The sequence below is a fragment of the Oncorhynchus masou genome, chromosome 24 (assembly GCF_036934945.1).
Source record: "Oncorhynchus masou masou isolate Uvic2021 chromosome 24, UVic_Omas_1.1, whole genome shotgun sequence".
Taxonomy (NCBI): domain Eukaryota; kingdom Metazoa; phylum Chordata; class Actinopteri; order Salmoniformes; family Salmonidae; genus Oncorhynchus; species Oncorhynchus masou.
The window spans coordinates 106,276,995-106,297,416 of record NC_088235.1 but is presented as its reverse complement, the minus strand read 5'-3'; the positions used below and the strand labels follow the sequence as shown (position 1 = coordinate 106,297,416).

Sequence of the window (20,422 nt, the reverse complement as noted above, 5' to 3'; positions counted from 1 at the left end):
ACAATCAATTCAACCACAATCATAAGCAATTAACTGTTACAATCAGAGTCCGTTTTAAACACTTTATTTTAAATATTGGCCGCAGAAAAATGATTTTATGATATTTCTGATGAGCACTACGTATCAACCTAACTAATTGTTCATTTATATACACAATAACAGGTAAATAAACAATCCTTCAATGTTTGTACAAATTCATAAAGTATTTCCACCACTAACAAAGGTAGAGTGAAAAAGTTACATTCAAAATAAAATTCAGATGCGATTCAGTGCCTGACTCCACACACAACATTTTCAGTAAAACTATCCAGTGGTGTGAGGAGACAGAAAGAGAGACAGACAGAAAGCGAGAGAGACAGAAAGCGACAGAAAGCGAGAGACAGAAAGCGACAGAAAGCGAGAGAGACAGAAAGCGCGAGAGAGAGAGAGAGAGAGACAGAAAGCGCGAGAGAGAGAGAGACAGAAAGCGAGAGAGAGAGAGAGAGACAGAAAGCGAGAGAGATAGAGAGAGACAGAAAGCGAGAGAGATAGAGAGAGACAGAAAGCGAGAGAGAGAGAGAGACAGAAAGCGAGAGAGATAGAGAGAGACAGAAAGCGAGAGAGATAGAGAGAGACAGAAAACGAGAGAGAGAGAGAGAGAGACAGAAAGCGAGAGAGAGAGAGAGAGAGACAGAAAGCGAGAGAGAGAGAGAGAGAGAGAGAGAGAGAGACAGAAAGCGAGAGAGAGAGAGAGAGAGACAGAAAGCGAGAGAGAGAGAGAGAGAGACAGAAAGCGAGAGAGAGAGAGAGAGAGACAGAAAGCGAGAGAGAGAGAGAGAGACAGAAAGCGAGAGAGAGAGAGAGAGACAGAAAGCGAGAGAGAGAGAGAGAGAGACAGAAAGCGAGAGAGAGAGAGAGAGACAGAAAGCGAGAGAGAGAGAGACAGAAAGCGAGAGAGAGAGAGAGAGACAGAAAGCGAGAGAGAGAGAGAGACAGAAAGCGAGAGAGAGAGAGAGACAGAAAGCGAGAGAGAGAGAGAGACAGAAAGAGAGAGAGAGAGAGACAGAAAGCGAGAGAGAGAGAGACAGAAAGCGAGAGAGAGAGAGACAGAAAGCGAGAGAGAGAGAGACAGAAAGCGAGAGAGAGAGAGACAGAAAGCGAGACAGACAGAAAGCGAGAGACAGACAGAAAGCGAGAGACAGACAGAAAGCGAGAGACAGACAGAAAGCGAGAGACAGACAGAAAGCGAGAGACAGACAGAAAGCGAGAGACAGACAGAAAGCGAGAGACAGACAGAAAGCGAGAGACAGACAGAAAGCGAGAGACAGACAGAAAGCGAGCGAGAGACAGAGAGAGAGCGAGAGAGAGCGAGAGACAGACAGAGAGAGAGCGAGAGACAGACAGAGAGAGAGCGAGAGACAGAGAGAGAGACAGAGACAGAGCAGAGAGAGCGAGAGACAGAGAGAGAGCGAGAGACAGAGAGAGACAGACAGAAAGAGAGAGAGACAGAAAGAGACTGCAAAGACAGAAATGATGGAGAACATCTCAAATGTCAGTCTCCAGAATGAGGTCATCTATAAAATGGCCTGTTACAGAATGCAGCTAGTGCAGCTAGTGGACAATAAGACTGTGCCATACCAACCAACCTTCTGGAATTTGAAGAGGAAAAAAAACATCCTATGGAAAGTAGCGTTGATCAGAAAAACAATGAACCCCAGTACAACATATATATCATGGATGTATAATTGAATAATTCATTTTAGTTTGTGTTGTTGTATTATGCTACAGAAATACATACTTGTAGTGAACATTGAGATGTATAATATTACAATAAAAGCTAAAAACAAAATGCCAAATATTGTTTTTCAGCAACATCACTTAGGTAGCTTAAGATGTGAAGTTTTCATTCAATAAAACAGCAACAACATCACTTAGGTAGCTTAAGATGTAATGTTTTCATTCAACAAAACAGCAACAACATCACTGCTAGAGTTTGGACTTCAGCACTAGAAGGGATCAGCTGAGATACCAAGGTGCTGTTGAACATACAAGAAGGAGTGTTGATACTCCTTCATGACCACAAAGCATAGCTGGCTAGATGAGACATTGCTACAGTCAGTCTCTGTGGTATAGTGAAGTTAACCTGGCTAGATGGGACATAGCTGCAGTCAGTCTCTGTGGTATAGTGAAGTTAACCTGGCTAGATGGGATATAGCTGCAGTCAGTCTCTGTGGTATAGTGAAGTTAACCTGGCTAGATGGGACATAGCTGCAGTCAGTCTCTGTGGTATAGTGAAGTTAACCTGGCTAGATGGGATATAGCTGCAGTCAGTCTCTGTGGTATAGTGAAGTTAACCTGGCTAGATGGGATATAGCTGCAGTCAGTCTCTGTGGTATAGTGAAGTTAACCTGGCTAGATGGGACATAGCTGCAGTCAGTCTCTGTGGTATAGTGAAATTAACCTGGCTAGATGGGACATAGCAGCAGTCAGTCTCTGTGGTATAGTGAAGTTAACCTGGCTAGATGGGATATAGCTGCAGTCAGTCTCTGTGGTATAGTGAAGTTAACCTGGCTAGATGGGATATAGCTGCAGTCAGTCTCTGTGGTATAGTGAAGTTAACCTGGCTAGATGGGATAAAGTTGCAGTCAGTCTCTGTGGTATAGTGAAGTTAACCTGGCTAGATGGGATATAGCTGTAGTCAGTCTCTGTGGTATAGTGAAGTTAACCTGGCTAGATGGGATAAAGTTGCAGTCAGTCTCTGTGGTATAGTGAAGTTAACCTGGCTAGATGGGATATAGCTGTAGTCAGTCTCTGTGGTATAGTGAAGTTAACCTGGCTAGATGGGATATAGCAGCAGTCAGTCTCTGTGGTATAGTGAAGTTAACCTGGCTAGATGAGACATTGCTACAGTCAGTCTCTGTGGTATAGTGAAGTTAACCTGGTTCATCTGGAAGCTGCACCAGCGTAGCTGTAGAAGAACTGCTCGTCTGGCCGGGTGCCGTAGGTCGTGGCAGGGCGCTGTCCAGGGGTCACCGTCGACTGCCCAAACATATCCGGATTCATACTGCAGGGACATAAACACGCACACCTACTGTATGTGTCAGCCCCACAGACAGGAGTCAACATGATGTGAGATGGGTTTAGATACCACAAGGTGGAGCTCTGAGACAGTGAACCATTCAGCAACACAACCAGAACACATGGAAGAAGAGAAGGGGTCATGGTATCATGGAAGGTAAAATATAAGCTCATTATAAAACTTTATGCAATATTTATCTCACCTAATACATGTTCTGCCATAACAATGGAGCTCTGTGACAGGGCACATCTAGCTGCAGCCAACTACATAAAACAGCTAAATGTCAAGACAGAGGTCCATTACAGAGGAGGCCAACAGCCAGACACGTCTAAGCTGTGTTCCCTCCCTCCACCCGCCCAGCAACCCCGGCCTGTTTGGGGAATGATAAAGGGGCTGTGGATACAACTGTACAACTCAGTTACCATGGGGGTGTGGATACAACTGTACAACTCAGTTACCATGGGGGTGTGGATACAACTGTACAACTCAGTTACCATGGGGATGTGGATACAACTGTACAACTCAGTTACCATGGGGGTGTGGATACAACTGTACAACTCAGTTACCATGGGGGTGTGGATACAACTGTACAACTCAATTACCATGGGGGTGTGGATACAACTGTACAACTCAGTTACCATGGGGGTGTGGATACAACTGTACAACTCAGTTACCATGGGGCTGTGGATACAACTGTACAACTCAGTTACCATGGGGATGTGGATACAACTGTACAACTCAGTTACCATGGGGCTGTGGATACAACTGTACAACTCAGTTACCATGGGGGTGTGGATACAACTGTACAACTCAGTTACCATGGGGGTGTGGATACAACTGTACAACTCAGTTACCATGGGGGTGTGGATACAACTGTTCAACTCAGTTACCATGGGGATGTGGATACAACTGTTCAACTCAGTTACCATGGGGATGTGGATACAACTGTACAACTCAGTTACCATGGGGATGTGGATACAACTGTACAACTCAGTTACCATGGGAGTGTGGATACAACTGTACAACTCAGTTACCATGGGGGTGTGGATACAACTGTTCTACTCAGTTACCATGGGGGTGTGGATACAACTGTACAACTCAGTTACCATGGGGCTGTGGATACAACTGTTCTACTCAGTTACCATGGGGGTGTGGATACAACTGTTCTACTCAGTTACCATGGGGGTGTGGATACAACTGTTCTACTCAGTTACCATGGGGGTGTGGATACAACTGTTCTGCTCAGTTATCATGGGGGTGTGGATACAACTGTACAACTCAGTTACCATGGGGCTGTGGATACAACTGTACAACTCAGTTACCATGGGGGTGTGGATACAACTGTACAACTCAGTTACCATGGGGGTGTGGATACAACTGTACAACTCAGTTACCATGAGGGTGTGGATACAACTGTACAACTCAGTTACCATGGGGCTGTGGATACAACTGTTCTACTCAGTTACCATGGTGGTGTGGATACAACTGTACAACTCAGTTACCATGGGGGTGTGGATACAACTGTACAACTCAGCTACCATGGGGCTGTGGTTACAACTGTTCTACTCAGTTACCATGGGGGCGTGGATACAACTGTACAACTCAGTTACCATGGGGCTGTGGATACAACTGTTCTACTCAGTTACCATGGGGGTGTGGATACAACTGTACAACTCAGTTACCATGGGGCTGTGGATACAACTGTTCTACTCAGTTACCATGGGGCTGTGGATACAACTGTACAACTCAGTTACCATGGGGGTGTGGATATAACTGTACAACTCAGTTACCATGAGGCTGTGGATACAACTGTTCTACTCAGTTACCATGGGGCTGTGGATACAACTGTTCTACTCAGTTACCATGGGGGTGTGGATACAACTGTTCTGCTCAGTTATCATGGGGGTGTGGATACAACTGTACAACTCAGTTACCATGGGGCTGTGGATACAACTGTACAACTCAGTTACCATGGGGGTGTGGATACAACTGTACAACTCAGTTACCATGGGGGTGTGGATACAACTGTACAACTCAGTTACCATGAGGGTGTGGATACAACTGTACAACTCAGTTACCATGAGGGTGTGGATACAACTGTACAACTCAGTTACCATGGGGCTGTGGATACAACTGTTCTACTCAGTTACCATGGTGGTGTGGATACAACTGTACAACTCAGTTACCATGGGGGTGTGGATACAACTGTACAACTCAGCTACCATGGGGCTGTGGTTACAACTGTTCTACTCAGTTACCATGGGGGCGTGGATACAACTGTACAACTCAGTTACCATGGGGCTGTGGATACAACTGTTCTACTCAGTTACCATGGGGGTGTGGATACAACTGTACAACTCAGTTACCATGGGGCTGTGGATACAACTGTTCTACTCAGTTACCATGGGGCTGTGGATACAACTGTACAACTCAGTTACCATGGGGGTGTGGATATAACTGTACAACTCAGTTACCATGAGGCTGTGGATACAACTGTTCTACTCAGTTACCATGGGGCTGTGGATACAACTGTTCTACTCAGTTACCATGGGGCTGTGGATACAGCTGTTCTACTCAGTTACCATGGGGCTGTGGATACAACTGTTCTACTCAGTTACCATGGGGGTGTGGATACACCTGTTCTACTCAGTTACCATGGGGGTGTGGATACAACTGTTCTACTCAGTTACCATGGGGCTGTGGATACAACTATACAACTCAGTTACCATGGGGCTGTGGATACAACTGTTCTACTCAGTTACCATGAGGGTGTGGATACAACTGTACAACTCAGTTACCATGGGGGTGTGGATACAACTGTACAACTCAGTTACCATGGGGCTGTGGATACAACTGTACAACTCAGTTACCATGGGGGTGTGGATACAACTGTACAACTCAGTTACCATGGGGGTGTGGATACAACTGTTCTACTCAGTTACCATGGGGGTGTGGATACAACTATACAACTCAGTTACCATGGGGGTGTGGATACAACTGTACAACTCAGTTACCATGGGGCTGTGGATACAACTGTACAACTCAGTTACCATGGGGGTGTGGATACAACTGTTCAACTCAGTTACCATGGGGGTGTGGATACAACTATACAACTCAGTTACCATGGGGGTGTGGATACAACTGTACAACTCAGTTACCATGGGGGTGTGGATACAACTGTTCTACTCAGTTACCATGGGGTTTGGATACAACTGTTCTACTCAGTTACCATGGGGGTGTGGATACAACTGTTCTACTCAGTTACCATGGGGGTGTGGATACAACTATACAACTCAGTTACCATGGGGGTGTGGATACAACTGTACAACTCAGTTACCATGGAGGAAAAGCTGTCCGATTTCACGGTCGGTCGTCTCTCTTCTCTGACCAGCTGGTCTGAATGTTCAGCTGTGTGGTCGGGTCAACACGACCGTCTCGTTACCTCAGACTGGGTGTGAGTTAGTTAACTAGACAGAGTGAGTTAACCCCTCGACAAACAACAGCATGTCCCTTCTCTTCCCCTCCACCCTGCTCGTTCCCCCTCTCTCTTGGTCTATATGCAGTCAGTCGTGGGCCGGGCCGGACATCCTCTAGCTCTCTAAAATACGAGCTGTTTGCTTTGCCCCTGCGAGCTCCCATAATTACGTGTTGTTTTTAACCCAAATCACTTCCAGCGATCAGTTACGCACCCTGCACCTCCTCTTCCCCATGCCCCATCCATCCCTCTCTCCTTCACTGGGCAGAAATATGTATTTTTCCTTTCCGCACGCTACGGCTGTCAGGGGGGGATTTGAAAGGCTAAAAGAGCCTGGAGAAACACTGGAGCTCTGAGTAACACAGCCTGACTGCCTGCCTCACAGTCTGCCTGGATAGATGGCCTGCCTGCCTCACAGGCTGCCTGGATAGCTGGCCTGCCTGCCTCACAGGCTGCCTGGATAGCTGGCCTGCCTGCCTGACTACACCCTGGGCCTAGGAGAAAGAGACAGAGAGACAGAAACACAGTTGGACCTCAGGTCAGCGCCTGGACTCTGGTTCTGGTGGTAGGGTTGAGGAGGAAAAATTCAAATGACCACATTACGATAAAGAAGACCAGTTGATCAACATCTCCCTCACGCACTTCCTCATACAGTGATGTGAGACATAAATCAGCTCATTCCAGGCGTGTGTGTTGTGACATTTTAAGAGGGAGCGTTGTGTTCGCAGACAAAGGGCCCTACTGTTCCCAGCCTGGCCCTACAGAACCCAGTGAAGCCGGGATGAGGGTGTAGGGGTGAAGGGGGTAGGTGTGAGGGGGTAGTTGTGAGGGTGTAGGTGTGAGGGTGCAGGGGTGAGGGTACAGGGGTGAGGGTGCAGGGGTGAGGGTGCAGGGGTGAGGGTGCAGGGATGAGGGTGCAGGTGTGAGGGTGTAGGGGTGAGGGTGTAGGCGTGAGGGTGTAGGGTGTAGTGGTGAGGGTGTGAGGGTGTAGGTGTGAGGCATTGGGAACACATACTACAGGGGGCGGAGCCGTAGTGCATAGGAAGAGAATCAGGCCGTTTCCTCTGTGCCCATGACCCTCTGCTCCCTCCAAGCCCATGCATACGTCTGTCTCCTCCAGCCTCACCTCTCTGGCCCTCGCTCTCACCCCACAATGCTTTGATCTCTCCCCAGGCTGTCACTCTTCAGGTTACAGCTACCCACTGCTCAAGGGCTAAATAATCAGCTCCTCCTCCCTCCCTCTTTCTCTGTCTCACTCGCCTTGCTGTCACTCACTGACAGCCTCTCAAAGCACTCATTGATTCGCCCGTCTGCGTGTTGAGGGGGTCAGAAACTCTCCAATCACATGCTGTTGTGCACCTATAGTGAAACCCAGACACTTCTCTTTCCACGCGGTGACACGAACGGCGCCCCCGTTCAGCCTGCGGAGCTCGGCCCGTTGAGGATTGGGCCACTCTCTCCCAACGACCCGGGACAAGAAACATTTTATATAGTTCATATTAAATAGCTTGTTATCATATTTATACAAATAACAGTGATTGTATTAAAACGATTTAAAAGACCCCATTCACACCATGTTTCACACCTAGTTTAAAATAAGCCCTGGAGCTGGCTTTGGTTATTGTGTTAACCTGGATCACTCTGGAGTACACTGGCCAAATTAAAACACTCTCACAGACACCAATTCCCCCAGCTCACTCAGTATATTTAAAAGGTATCAGTTACAAAGAGCTGAGGAAAAAGCCTTGTATGCACTCGCTCGCTCTGTTCCTTTCCGTAGCTCTCTCTTTGCTTTCTGTTCCTCCCTCCCTCCCTCCCTCCCTCTAAAATCTGAAATAACTGTGGCATTCTATCTACTCTCAAGAGCAAGCCTCTCAACAGCAGCCAACACAAACATACTTGCACAGGAAAAAACCTTCAACACGAGCTTTATCGCACGCAAGGAGATGTTCGATAATAAATAAGACAAATTACTCTCAATAAACTCTCCATTTCCACAACTATTCATCATTTTAACAGCATATAAAGTAGAGGAACTAAAAATGTGTTCAACACTACATATTAGGCCTGTTAGAGCCTGCTCCCTGTCTACATATTAGGCCTGTTAAATCCTGCTCCCTGTCTACATATTAGGCCTGTTAAATCCTGCTCCCTGTCTACATATTAAGCCTGTTAAATCCTGCTCCCTGTCTACATATTAGGCCTGTTAAATCCTGCTCCCTGTCTACATATTAGGCCTGTTAAATCCTGCTCCCTGTCTACATATTAAGCCTGTTAAATCCTGCTCCCTGTCTACATATTAGGCCTGTTAAATCCTGCTCCCTGTCTACATATTAGGCCTGTTAGAGCCTGCACCCTGTCTACATATTAGGCCTGTTAAATCTTGCTCCCTGTCTACATATTAGGCCTGTTAAATCTTGCTCCCTGTCTACATATTAGGCCTGTTAGCGCCTGCTCCCTGTCTACATATTAGGCCTGTTAAATCCTGCACCCTGTCAACATATTAGGCCTGTTAGAGCCTGCACCCTGTCTACATATTAGGCCTGTTAGAGCCTGCACCCTGTCTACATATTAGGCCTGTTAGAGCCTGCACCCTGTCAACATATTAGGCCTGTTAAATCCTGCACCCTGTCAACATATTAGGCCTGTTAGCGCCTGCTCCCTGTCTACATATTAGGCCTGTTAAATCCTGCTCCCTGTCTACATATTAGGCCTGTTAAATCCTGCTCCCTGTCTACATATTAGGCCTGTTAAATCCTGCTCCCTGTCTACATATTAGGCATGTTAAATCTTGCTCCCTGTCTACATATTAGGCCTGTTAGCGCCTGCTCCCTGTCTACATATTAGGCCTGTTAAATCCTGCTCCCTCGCTACATATTGGGGATAGAAGTCCAGTCCACCCCCCCAACGGAGCCTCCAGGGGATGGGGATAGAAGTCCAGTCCACCCCCCCCCAACGGAGCCTCCAGGGGATGGGGATAGAAGTCCAGTCCACCCCCCCAACGGAGTCTCCAGGGGATAGAAGTCCAGTCCACCCCCCCAACGGAGTCTCCAGGGGATGGGGATAGAAGTCCAGTCCACCCCCAACGGAGCCTCCAGGGGATGGGGATAGAAGTCCAGTCCACCCCCCCCAACGGAGTCCCCAGGGGATAGAAGTCCAGTCCACCCCCCCAACGGAGTCTCCAGGGGATGGGGATAGAAGTCCAGTCCACCCCCCCAACGGAGCCTCCAGGGGATGGGGATAGAAGTCCAGTCCACCCCCCCCAACGGAGTCTCCAGGGGATAGAAGTCCAGTCCACCCCCCCAACGGAGCCTCCAGGGGATAGAAGTCCAGTCCACCCCCCCAACGGAGCCTCCAGGGGATAGAAGTCCAGTCCACCCCCCCAACGGAGCATCCAGGGGATGGGGATAGAAGTCCAGTCCACCCCCCCAACGGAGCCTCCAGGGGATGGGGATAGAAGTCCAGTCCACCCCCCCAACGGAGCCTCCAGGGGATGGGGATAGAAGTCCAGTCCACCCCCCCAACGGAGCCTCCAGGGGATGGGGATAGAAGTCCAGTCCACCCCCCCAACGGAGCCTCCAGGGGATGGGGATAGAAGTCCAGTCCACCCCCCCCAACGGAGCCTCCAGAGGATGGGTATAGAAGTCCAGTCCACCCCCCCAACGGAGCCTCCAGGGGATGGGGATAGAAGTCCAGTCCACCCCCCCAACGGAGCCTCCAGGGGATGGGGATAGAAGTCCAGTCCACCCCCCCAACGGAGCCTCCAGGGGATGGGGATAGAAGTCCAGTCCACCCCCCAACGGAGCCTCCAGGGGATGGGGATAGAAGTCCAGTCCACCCCCCCCAACGGAGCCTCCAGAGGATGGGGATAGAAGTCCAGTCCACCCCCCCAACGGAGCCTCCAGGGGATGGGGATAGAAGTCCAGTCCACCCCCCCAACGGAGCCTCCAGGGGATGGGGATAGAAGTCCAGTCCACCCCCCCAACGGAGCCTCCAGGGGATAGAAGTCCAGTCCACCCCCCCAACGGAGCCTCCAGGGGATGGGGATAGAAGTCCAGTCCACCCCCCCAACGGAGCCTCCAGGGGATGGGGATAGAAGTCCAGTCCACCCCCCCAACGGAGCCTCCAGGGGATGGGGATAGAAGTCCAGTCCACCCCCCCAACGTAGCCTCCAGGGGATGGGGATAGAAGTCCAGTCCACCCCCCCAACGGAGCCTCCAGGGGATGGGGATAGAAGTCCAGTTCACCCCCCCAACGGAGCCTCCAGGGGATGGGGATAGAAGTCCAGTCCACCCCCCCAACGGAGCCTCCAGGGGATGGGGATAGAAGTCCAGTCCACCCCCCCAACGGAGCCTCCAGGGGATGGGGATAGAAGTCCAGTCCACCCCCCCAAAGGAGCCTCCAGGGGATGGGGATAGAAGTCCAGTCCACCCCCCCAACGGAGCCTCCAGGGGATAGAAGTCCAGTCCACCCCCCCAACGGAGCCTCCAGAGGATGGGGATAGAAGTCCAGTCCACCCCCCAACGGAGCCTCCAGAGGATGGGGATAGAAGTCCAGTCCACCCCCCCAACGGAGCCTCCAGAGGATGGGGATAGAAGTCCAGTCCATCCCCCCAACGGAGCCTCCAGGGGATGGGGATAGAAGTCCAGTCCACCCCCCCAACGGAGCCTCCAGGGGGTGGGGATAGAAGTCCAGTCCACCCCTGCCCTACTATGAGCTCACCTGCCGGGAAAGCCTCCAGCCTGGCCAATGTCTCCGTTCTGGTAGTCTGTGAAGAACTCTGGGCTGATGGTACCATCTGCTGGGATGATCCCATCTGGGGGGAGAGAGACATACACCTCAACGTTAGAGACAAGTTCACTACTGTACTTCTCATCTCGCTCTCTCTCACTTCATCCATACCACATCCCCCTCTCTTTCTCCCCCTCCCTCTCCTTCCCTCCTCCTTTCTCCCTCCCTGTATACTTGCGGTGTAGAAGAGGTCGTGTCTCTCCAGAATGTCTGCCTCCTTCCCTCCATGTATACCTGTGGTGTAGAAGAGGTCGTGTCTCTCCAGAATGTCTGCCTCCTTCCCTCCATGTATACCTGTGGTGTAGAAGAGGTCGGGTCTCTCCAGAATGTCTCCCTCCCTCCCTCCATGTATACCTGCGGTGTAGAAGAGGTCGTGTCTCTCCAGAATGTCTGCCTCCCTCCCTCCATGTATACCTGTGGTGTAGAAGAGGTCGTGTCTCTCCAGAATGTCTGCCTCCCTCCCTCCCTCCATGTATACCTGTGGTGTAGAAGAGGTCGGGTCTCTCCAGAATGTCTGCCTCCCTCCCTCCATGTATACCTGTGGTGTAGAAGAGGTCGTGTCTTTCCAGAATGTCTGCCTCCCTCCCTCCATGTATACCTGCGGTGTAGAAGAGCTCAGATCTCTCCAGAATGTCTGCCTCCCTCCCTCCCTCCATGTATACCTGCGGTGTAGAAGAGGTCGTGTCTCTCCAGAATGTCTGCCTCCCTCCCTCCCTCACTCCATGTATACCTGTGTTGTAGAAGAGGTCGTGTCTCTCCAGAATGTCTGCCTCCCTCCCTCCCTCCATGTATACCTGCGGTGTAGAAGAGGTCGTGTCTCTCCAGAATGTCTGCCTCCCTCCCTCCCTCACTCCATGTATACCTGTGTTGTAGAAGAGGTCATGTCTCTCCAGAATGTCTGCCTCCCTCCCTCCCTCCCTCCATGTATACCTGCGGTGTAGAAGAGGTCGGATCTCTCCAGAATGTCTCCCTCCCTCCCTCCATGTATACCTGCGGTGTAGAAGAGGTCGGGTCTCTCCAGAATGTCTGCCTCCCTCCCTCCCTCCATGTATACCTGTGTTGTAGAAGAGGTCGTGTCTCTCCAGAATGTCTGCCTCCCTCCCTCCCTCCATGTATACCTGCGGTGTAGAAGAGGTCGTGTCTCTCCAGAATGTCTGCCTCCCTCCCTCCCTCCATGTATACCTGCGGTGTAGAAGAGGTCGGGTCTCTCCAGAATGTCTCCCTCCCTCCCTCCCTCCATGTATACCTGCGGTGTAGAAGAGGTCGGGTCTCTCCAGAATGTCTGCCTCCCTCCCTCCATGTATACCTGTGGTGTAGAAGAGGTCGTGTCTCTCCAGAATGTCTCCCTCCCTCCCTCCATGTATACCTGCGGTGTAGAAGAGGTCGGGTCTCTCCAGAATGTCTCCCTCCCTCCCTCCATGTATACCTGTGGTGTAGAAGAGGTCGTGTCTCTCCAGAATGTCTCCCTCCCTCCCTCCCTCCATGTATACCTGTGGTGTAGAAGAGGTCGGGTCTCTCCAGAATGTCTGCCTCCCTCCCTCCATGTATACCTGCGGTGTAGAAGAGGTCGGGTCTCTCCAGAATGTCTGCCTCCCTCCCTCCATGTATACCTGCGGTGTAGAAGAGGTCGGGTCTCTCCAGAATGTCTGCCTCCCTCCCTCCATGTATACCTGTGGTGTAGAAGAGGTCGGGTCTCTCCAGAATGTCTGCCTCCCTCCCTCCATGTATACCTGCGGTGTAGAAGAGGTCGTGTCTCTCCAGAATGTCTCCCTCCCTCCATGTATACCTGTGGTGTAGAAGAGGTCGTGTCTCTCCAGAATGTCTGCCTCCCTCCCTCCATGTATACCTGTGGTGTAGAAGAGGTCGTGTCTCTCCAGAATGTCTGCCTCCCTCCCTCCATGTATACCTGTGGTGTAGAAGAGGTCGTGTCTCTCCAGAATGTCTGCCTCCCTCCCTCCATGTATACCTGTGGTGTAGAAGAGGTCGGGTCTCTCCAGAATGTCTCCCTCCCTCCCTCCATGTATACCTGTGGTGTAGAAGAGGTCGTGTCTCTCCAGAATGTCTGCCTCCCTCCCTCCATGTATACCTGTGGTGTAGAAGAGGTCGGGTCTCTCCAGAATGTCTCCCTCCCTCCCTCCATGTATACCTGTGTTGTAGAAGAGGTCGTGTCTCTCCAGAATGTCTCCCTCCCTCCCTCCCTCCATGTATACCTGTGGTGTAGAAGAGGTCGTGTCTCTCCAGAATGTCTCCCTCCCTCCCTCCATGTATACCTGTGGTGTAGAAGAGGTCGTGTCTCTCCAGAATGTCTCCCTCCCTCCCTCCATGTATACCTGTGGTGTAGAAGAGGTCGTGTCTCTCCAGAATGTCTCCCTCCCTCCCTCCATGTATACCTGCGGTGTAGAAGAGGTCGGGTCTCTCCAGAATGTCTCCCTCCCTCCCTCCATGTATACCTGCGGTGTAGAAGAGGTCGGGTCTCTCCAGAATGTCTCCCTCCCTCCCTCCATGTATACCTGCGGTGTAGAAGAGGTCGGGTCTCTCCAGAATGTCTCCGTTGTGCATGAATGCTTCTCCATCGTCTCCAAACATGAAGGGTTCTCCGTCGTCTCCCATGGCTCTGTTCTCCACCATCTCTAACCACTGGGAGTTGTGCCAACGGAACTTCTCACTCTGGATCTTTCTCTCACACTCCTTATCATACTCCTAAAATAGACAGAGAGAGACATAGAGAGAAAGACAAAGAGAGATGAAGACAGAGAGAGAGAGAAAGAGAGAGAGACACAAAGACAGAGAGCGAGAGAGACAGAGAGCGTGCGAATAAACACAGAGAGTGCGAGACAGCAAGAGAGCGACAGCAAGAGAGCGACAGCAAGAGAGACAGCAAGAGAGAGAGCAACAGAGCGAGAAAGACAGACGGAGACAGAGAGAGCGCGAGAGAGACAGAGAGAGCGTGAGAGAGACAGAGAGAGCCATTAGGATGGGTTACTTAAGCAATAAGGCACGACGGGGTGTGGTATATGACAAATATACCACGGCTAAGGGCTGTTCTTAGGCAACACGAAGTACCTGGACACAGCCCTTAGCCGTGGTATATTGGCCATATACCACAAACCCCCGAGGTGCCTTATTGCTATTATAAACTGGTTACCAACGTAATTAGAGCAGGAAGAGTGGCTGGCAGGACATCAGGGAGGGCTGGGGAAACTAAACTAGCAGTATAATTAGCTGTAGGAGAGTGAGGCCTCCAAACTAAACTAGCAGTATAATTAGCTGTAGGAGAGTGAGGCCTCCAAACTAAACTAGCAGTATAATTAGCTGTAGGAGAGTGGCTGGCAGGACATCAGGGAGGGCTGGGGAAACTAAACTAGCAGTATAATTAGCTGTAGGTGAGTGAGGCCTCCAAACTAAACTAGCAGTATAATTAGCTGTAGAAGAGTGGCTGGCAGGACATCAGGGAGGGCTGGGGAAACTAAACTAGCAGTATAATTAGCTGTAGGAGAGTGAGGCCTCCAAACTAAACTAGCAGTATAATTAGCTGTAGAAGAGTGGCTGGCAGGACATCAGGGAGGGCTGGGGAAACTAAACTAGCAGTATAATTAGCTGTAGGAGAGTGAGGCCTCCAAACTAAACTAGCAGTATAATTAGCTGTAGGAGAGTGAGGCCTCCAAACTAAACTAGCAGTATAATTAGCTGTCGGAGAGTGAGGCCTCCAAACTAAACTAGCAGTATAATTAGCTGTAGGAGAGTGGCTGGCAGGACATCAGGGAGGGCTGGGGAAACTAAACTAGCAGTATAATTAGCTGTCGGAGAGTGGCTGGCAGGACATCAGGGAGGGCTGGGGAAACTAAACTAGCAGTATAATTAGCTGTAGGAGAGTGGCTGGCAGGACATCAGGGAGGGCTGGGGAAACTAAACTAGCAGTATAATTAGCTGTCGGAGAGTGGCTGGCAGGACATCAGGGAGGGCTGGGGAAACTAAACTAGCAGTATAATTAGCTGTAGGAGAGTGGCTGGCAGGAGAAACTAAACTAGCAGTATAATTAGCTGTAGGGGAGTGGCTGGCAAGACATCAGGGAGGGCTGGGGAAACTAAACTAGCAGTATAATTAGCTGTAGGAGAGTGGCTGGCAGGACATCAGGGAGGGCTGGGGAAACTAAACTAGCAGTATAATTAGCTGTAGGAGAGTGGCTGGCAGGACATCAGGGAGGGCTGGGGAAACTAAACTAGCAGTATAATTAGCTGTAGGAGAGTGGCTGGCAGGACATCAGGGAGGGCTAGGGAATGGGCCAAAACACTGACTGCTATATTGTTCCATCCAGGGATTGTCAGATCCCCCACAGACTACTAGAGAATCCCACAATGCACTGTTCTGTGTGCCAGCACCCTTATGATGCTGTTACTAATAAAAATGTGGTGTGGTGCGATGGATGGGGTTGCGATGGGGCTGTGTGTGCGTGTGTGTGTGTGTGTAGCTTGGCTGAGGAAGGTTGAGGACATCCACAGATTCTGTTTTCCTTTCTCTGCGGGGGCCATGTGGGAGTTAAAGGCCTTCTTTGAGCCACTTCATACGTTCAGGCCCTGCAGATTAATCATCTAGACCCAGAGCAGAGCCTGCTGACAGCCATTCGAGGCCTCAAACGGACCCATTGTCGCATCGCAAGGCCCAAAGTGGCAGTGACACTTTTTGTCAAAGTGCAGACTTATGACATGGCTGAAGTGGATTAATGACTACACTGCTGATTTCCTCAGGACTATCAGTCTGTAGTAAGGGCTTGATATGAGGCCTAATCCATCATAGACTATTAGTCTGTAGTAAGGGCTTGATATGAGGCCTAATCCATCATAGACTATTAGTCTGTAGTAAGGGCTTGATATGAGGCCTAATCCATCATAGACTATTAGTCTGTAGTAAGGGCTTGATATGAGGCCTAATCCATCATAGACTATTAGTCTGTAGTAAGGGCTTGATATGAGGCCTAATCCATCATAGACTATCAGTCTGTAGTAAGGGCTTGATATGAGGCCTAATCCATCATAGACTATTAGTCTGTAGTAAGGGCTTGATATGAGGCCTAATCCATCATAGACTATTAGTCTGTAGTAAGGGCTTGATATGAGGCCTAATCCATCATAGACTATTAGTCTGTAGTAAGGGCTTGATATGAGGCCTAATCCATCATAGACTATTAGTCTGTAGTAAGGGCTTGATATGAGGCCTAATCCATCATAGACTATTAGTCTGTAGTAAGGGCTTGATATGAGGCCTAATCCATCATAGACTATTAGTCTGTAGTAAGGGCTTGATATGAGGCCTAATCCATCATAGACTATTAGTCTGTAGTAAGGGCTTGATATGAGGCCTAATCCATCATAGACTATTAGTCTGTAGTAAGGGCTTGATATGAGGCCTAATCCATCATAGACTATTAGTCTGTAGTAAGGGCTTGATATGAGGCCTAATCCATCATAGACTATTAGTCTGTAGTAAGGGCTTGATATGAGGCCTAATCCATCATAGACTATTAGTCTGTAGTAAGGGCTTGATATGAGGCCTAATCCATCATAGACTATTAGTCTGTAGTAAGGGCTTGATATGAGGCCTAATCCATCATAGACTATTAGTCTGTAGTAAGGGCTTGATATGAGGCCTAATCCATCATAGACTATTAGTCTGTAGTAAGGGCTTGATATGAGGCCTAATCCATCATAGACTATTAGTCTGTAGTAAGGGCTTGATATGAGGCCTAATCCATCATAGACTATTAGTCTGTAGTAAGGGCTTGATATGAGGCCTAATCCATCATAGACTATTAGTCTGTAGTAAGGGCTTGATATGAGGCCTAATCCATCATAGACTATTAGTCTGTAGTAAGGGCTTGATATGAGGCCTAATCCATCATAGACTATTAGTCTGTAGTAAGGGCTTGATATGAGGCCTAATCCATCATAGACTATTAGTCTGTAGTAAGGGCTTGATATGAGGCCTAATCCATCATAGACTATTAGTCTGTAGTAAGGGCTTGATATGAGGCCTAATCCATCATAGACTATTAGTCTGTAGTAAGGGCTTGATATGAGGCCTAATCCATCATAGACTATTAGTCTGTAGTAAGGGCTTGATATGAGGCCTAATCCATCATAGACTATTAGTCTGTAGTAAGGGCTTGATATGAGGCCTAATCCATCATAGACTATTAGTCTGTAGTAAGGGCTTGATATGAGGCCTAATCCATCATAGACTATTAGTCTGTAGTAAGGGCTTGATATGAGGCCTAATCCATCATAGACTATTAGTCTGTAGTAAGGGCTTGATATGAGGCCTAATCCATCATAGACTATTAGTCTGTAGTAAGGGCTTGATATGAGGCCTAATCCATCATAGACTATTAGTCTGTAGTAAGGGCTTGATATGAGGCCTAATCCATCATAGACTATTAGTCTGTAGTAAGGGCTTGATATGAGGCCTAATCCATCATAACCAGAAAGCTGAGCTCATGATGTCTAAGAGTAAAGGAGTCAGCGGATATGTTCAGAGCATTTCCTCTTTAGAGAAAATCTGAATCTAAGAATATCCCCATGAACTTTGTTTCTGTCTGACCTAGAAGAACCATCTATACGCAAGTTTCTCTCTCTCTCTCTCTGAGGGGTGTGTGTGTGATCAAAGAGGAACGATTCAAGAACACACAGTAATGGCGTGTGCTGCTAAGGTAGCCTGCAGCTCTGAAGACTAATGATTGTGTGTGAGAGTATGTGTGAGTGAGTGTGTGAGAATGTGTGTGTGTGTCTCTCTCCAAGGCAGGGTCTGCTTTCTCTCTCACCTTCCCTGTTCTGCTCTGATATTCTCCAGAGCCTGTCCTGGTCTTTCATGTGGTTCACAGCTTAATAGTTCTCACTGATAATTTCAATGAAACACTTCCTCTCCCCCCACTACCTTCCACAGCCCACACCCGGCTGGCTGTAGTCTACTGCTAATTACACTGATCTCAGGTCTGTGACAGATCACACTATGATTGGGACTTAAAACACACCTGTCAATCAAAATCTGACCCAGGAATTTAGTTTCCCAGTCCAGGCAATCTGAACAGTACTATTTCCTCTGTGCCTACCTACATTAAGTAGGAATGGATCAGGAAAACCAGGATTTTGGCTCAGATATAGGCTAGGTCAGTTTCATTTAGAAATGAATGGGAAGAAGAATTACAGAAAAGCAGGAATTGATTCCTGATTAATCAGGAAGAAAACCATTCATGATATAGGGTAACTGGGGGATGAGACATTATGCCTCGAGAGGGAGGGAGGGAGGGAGGGAGGGAGGGAGGGAGGGAGGGAGGGAGGGAGGGAGGGAGGGAGGGAGGGGAGGGGAGGGGAGGGGAGGCAGGACAGACAGGACAGACAGGACAGACAGACAAGACAGACAGGACAGACAGGTACTCACAGCGATGATGTCCAGTGTGTTGTTACAGACTTTCCGTATCTCAGCGTTCTTGTCGTGCATCAGGTCAAGGAGGTAGGCAGGAGCCTCTGGAGAGAGGGAGTCCAGTAAAGGACAACAGAGGAAGGGAGGGAGGGCGAGAGGGAGTCCAGTAAAGGACAACAGAGGAAGGGAGGGAGGGCGAGAGGGAGTCCAGTAAAGGACAACAGAGGAAGGGAGGAAGGGCGAGAGGGAGTCCAGTAGAGGACAACATCGGAAGGGGGGGAGGGAGGGAGTCCAGTAGAGGACAACATCGGAAGGGAGGGAGGAAGTCCAGTAGAGGACAACAGAGGAAGGGAGGGAGGGAGTCTAGTAGAGGACAACAGAGGAAGGGAGGGAGTCTTGTAGAGGACAACAGAGGAAGGGAGGGAGAGAGGGAGTTCAGTAGAGGAAAACAGAGGAAGGGAAGGAGAGAGAGAGGGAGTCCAGTAGAGAACAACATAGGAAGGAAAGGAGAGAGAGAGGGAGTCCAGTAGAGGACAACACATGGAGGAAGGGGACAACAGAGGGAGGGAGAGAGGGATACTGTCTCTACATTTCTAGCCCTTTACCCTATCATTTTGCTGTTCTTTCTCCTCAGACACGTCATTCAACGATGTCTGTTTAATCAAGATCACAGTGACAGAAAGACGCGAGGAAAGACTGCTTTTTCTCTTTCATTTCTTGAAAGGAGACACGAGACAGTTGCCCTGTGGCCAAATTAACAACTCTTACATTTCCTGTGATGAGAGAGATATTGTAAAGCAGAAAGCCTCTCCCAAGGCAGACCACTTGGTAGAGATCCCTCTGTAATATTCTCCACAGAAAGAAAAACATCTAGCAAATATTACCGCAAGCCATTTGTAATTTTACGTACACCACCTCCGATTCCAACTGTACAGCATTACAATGCGTGGAGCACTGAGGTCATTGATAGGGTGATTTTTTACTGCGACATTGAAAGAAGCAGAGACATGGTATAGGGTGGCACTGTTGGTTACCAAGGTAACACATAACACAGTACAGAGTGAGGTAATTATGGGGTGAAGTTTTAAGTAATTTAGGAGTGGGACATTGAAGGATCATTTGGGCTATAGTTCTGAGATGAATTGTATTGTGGGAAGAGGAAGGATACGTGTGTCCTTGATGATGACGTCCCTGGTGGCCTGGTGGACCACCATCTGGTACAACACATAGACAATCTGACACACAAACTCATCGTCCTCCTGTTGGGCTATAGGGAGGGAGAGAGAGAGACAGAGAGAGAGAGGTGAAACAACACAGACAATCTGATCGTCCTCCTGTTGGGCTATAGGGAGGGAGAGAGAGAGACAGAGAGAGGTGAAACAACACAGACAATCTGATCGTCCTCCTGTTGGGCTATAGGGAGGGAGAGAGAGAGACAGAGAGAGGTGAAACAACACAGACAATCTGATCGTCCTCCTGTTGGGCTATAGGGAGGGAGAGAGAGAGACAGAGAGAGGTGAAACAACACAGACAATCTGATCGTCCTCCTGTTGGGCTATAGGGAGGGAGAGAGAGAGACAGAGAGAGGTGAAACAACACAGACATATGGAGGTCAGGACACAGAGCTCCCCTGAAAAATGTAGTATTTCACTGGAATAATCTCCATTCTGCTCTATCTTAACATG

At 49.2% G+C, this 20,422-nt stretch overlaps 1 protein-coding gene across 3 annotated transcripts in view; it reads right to left on the bottom strand.

The window, feature by feature from the left end:
- Positions 1 to 48: 48 nt before the first annotated feature.
- The window catches only part of kifap3a (kinesin-associated protein 3a), a 40,831-nt gene continuing 20,457 nt past the window's right edge, over positions 49 to 20,422 (bottom strand). For 2 of the 3 annotated variants that reach the window (XM_064935996.1, XM_064935998.1), the window contains 5 exons: positions 19,906 to 20,004; positions 18,756 to 18,841; positions 13,835 to 14,024; positions 11,256 to 11,349; positions 49 to 3,043 (listed from right to left, as the gene is read on the bottom strand). In XM_064935996.1, coding sequence (XP_064792068.1) covers positions 2,923 to 3,043; positions 11,256 to 11,349; positions 13,835 to 14,024; positions 18,756 to 18,841; positions 19,906 to 20,004 — 590 coding nt within the window. In that variant the 3' untranslated portion in view covers positions 49 to 2,922. The remainder of the gene's footprint in view (positions 3,044 to 11,255; positions 11,350 to 13,834; positions 14,025 to 18,755; positions 18,842 to 19,905; positions 20,005 to 20,422) is intronic. The other variant, XM_064935997.1, reaches the window with a different exon arrangement.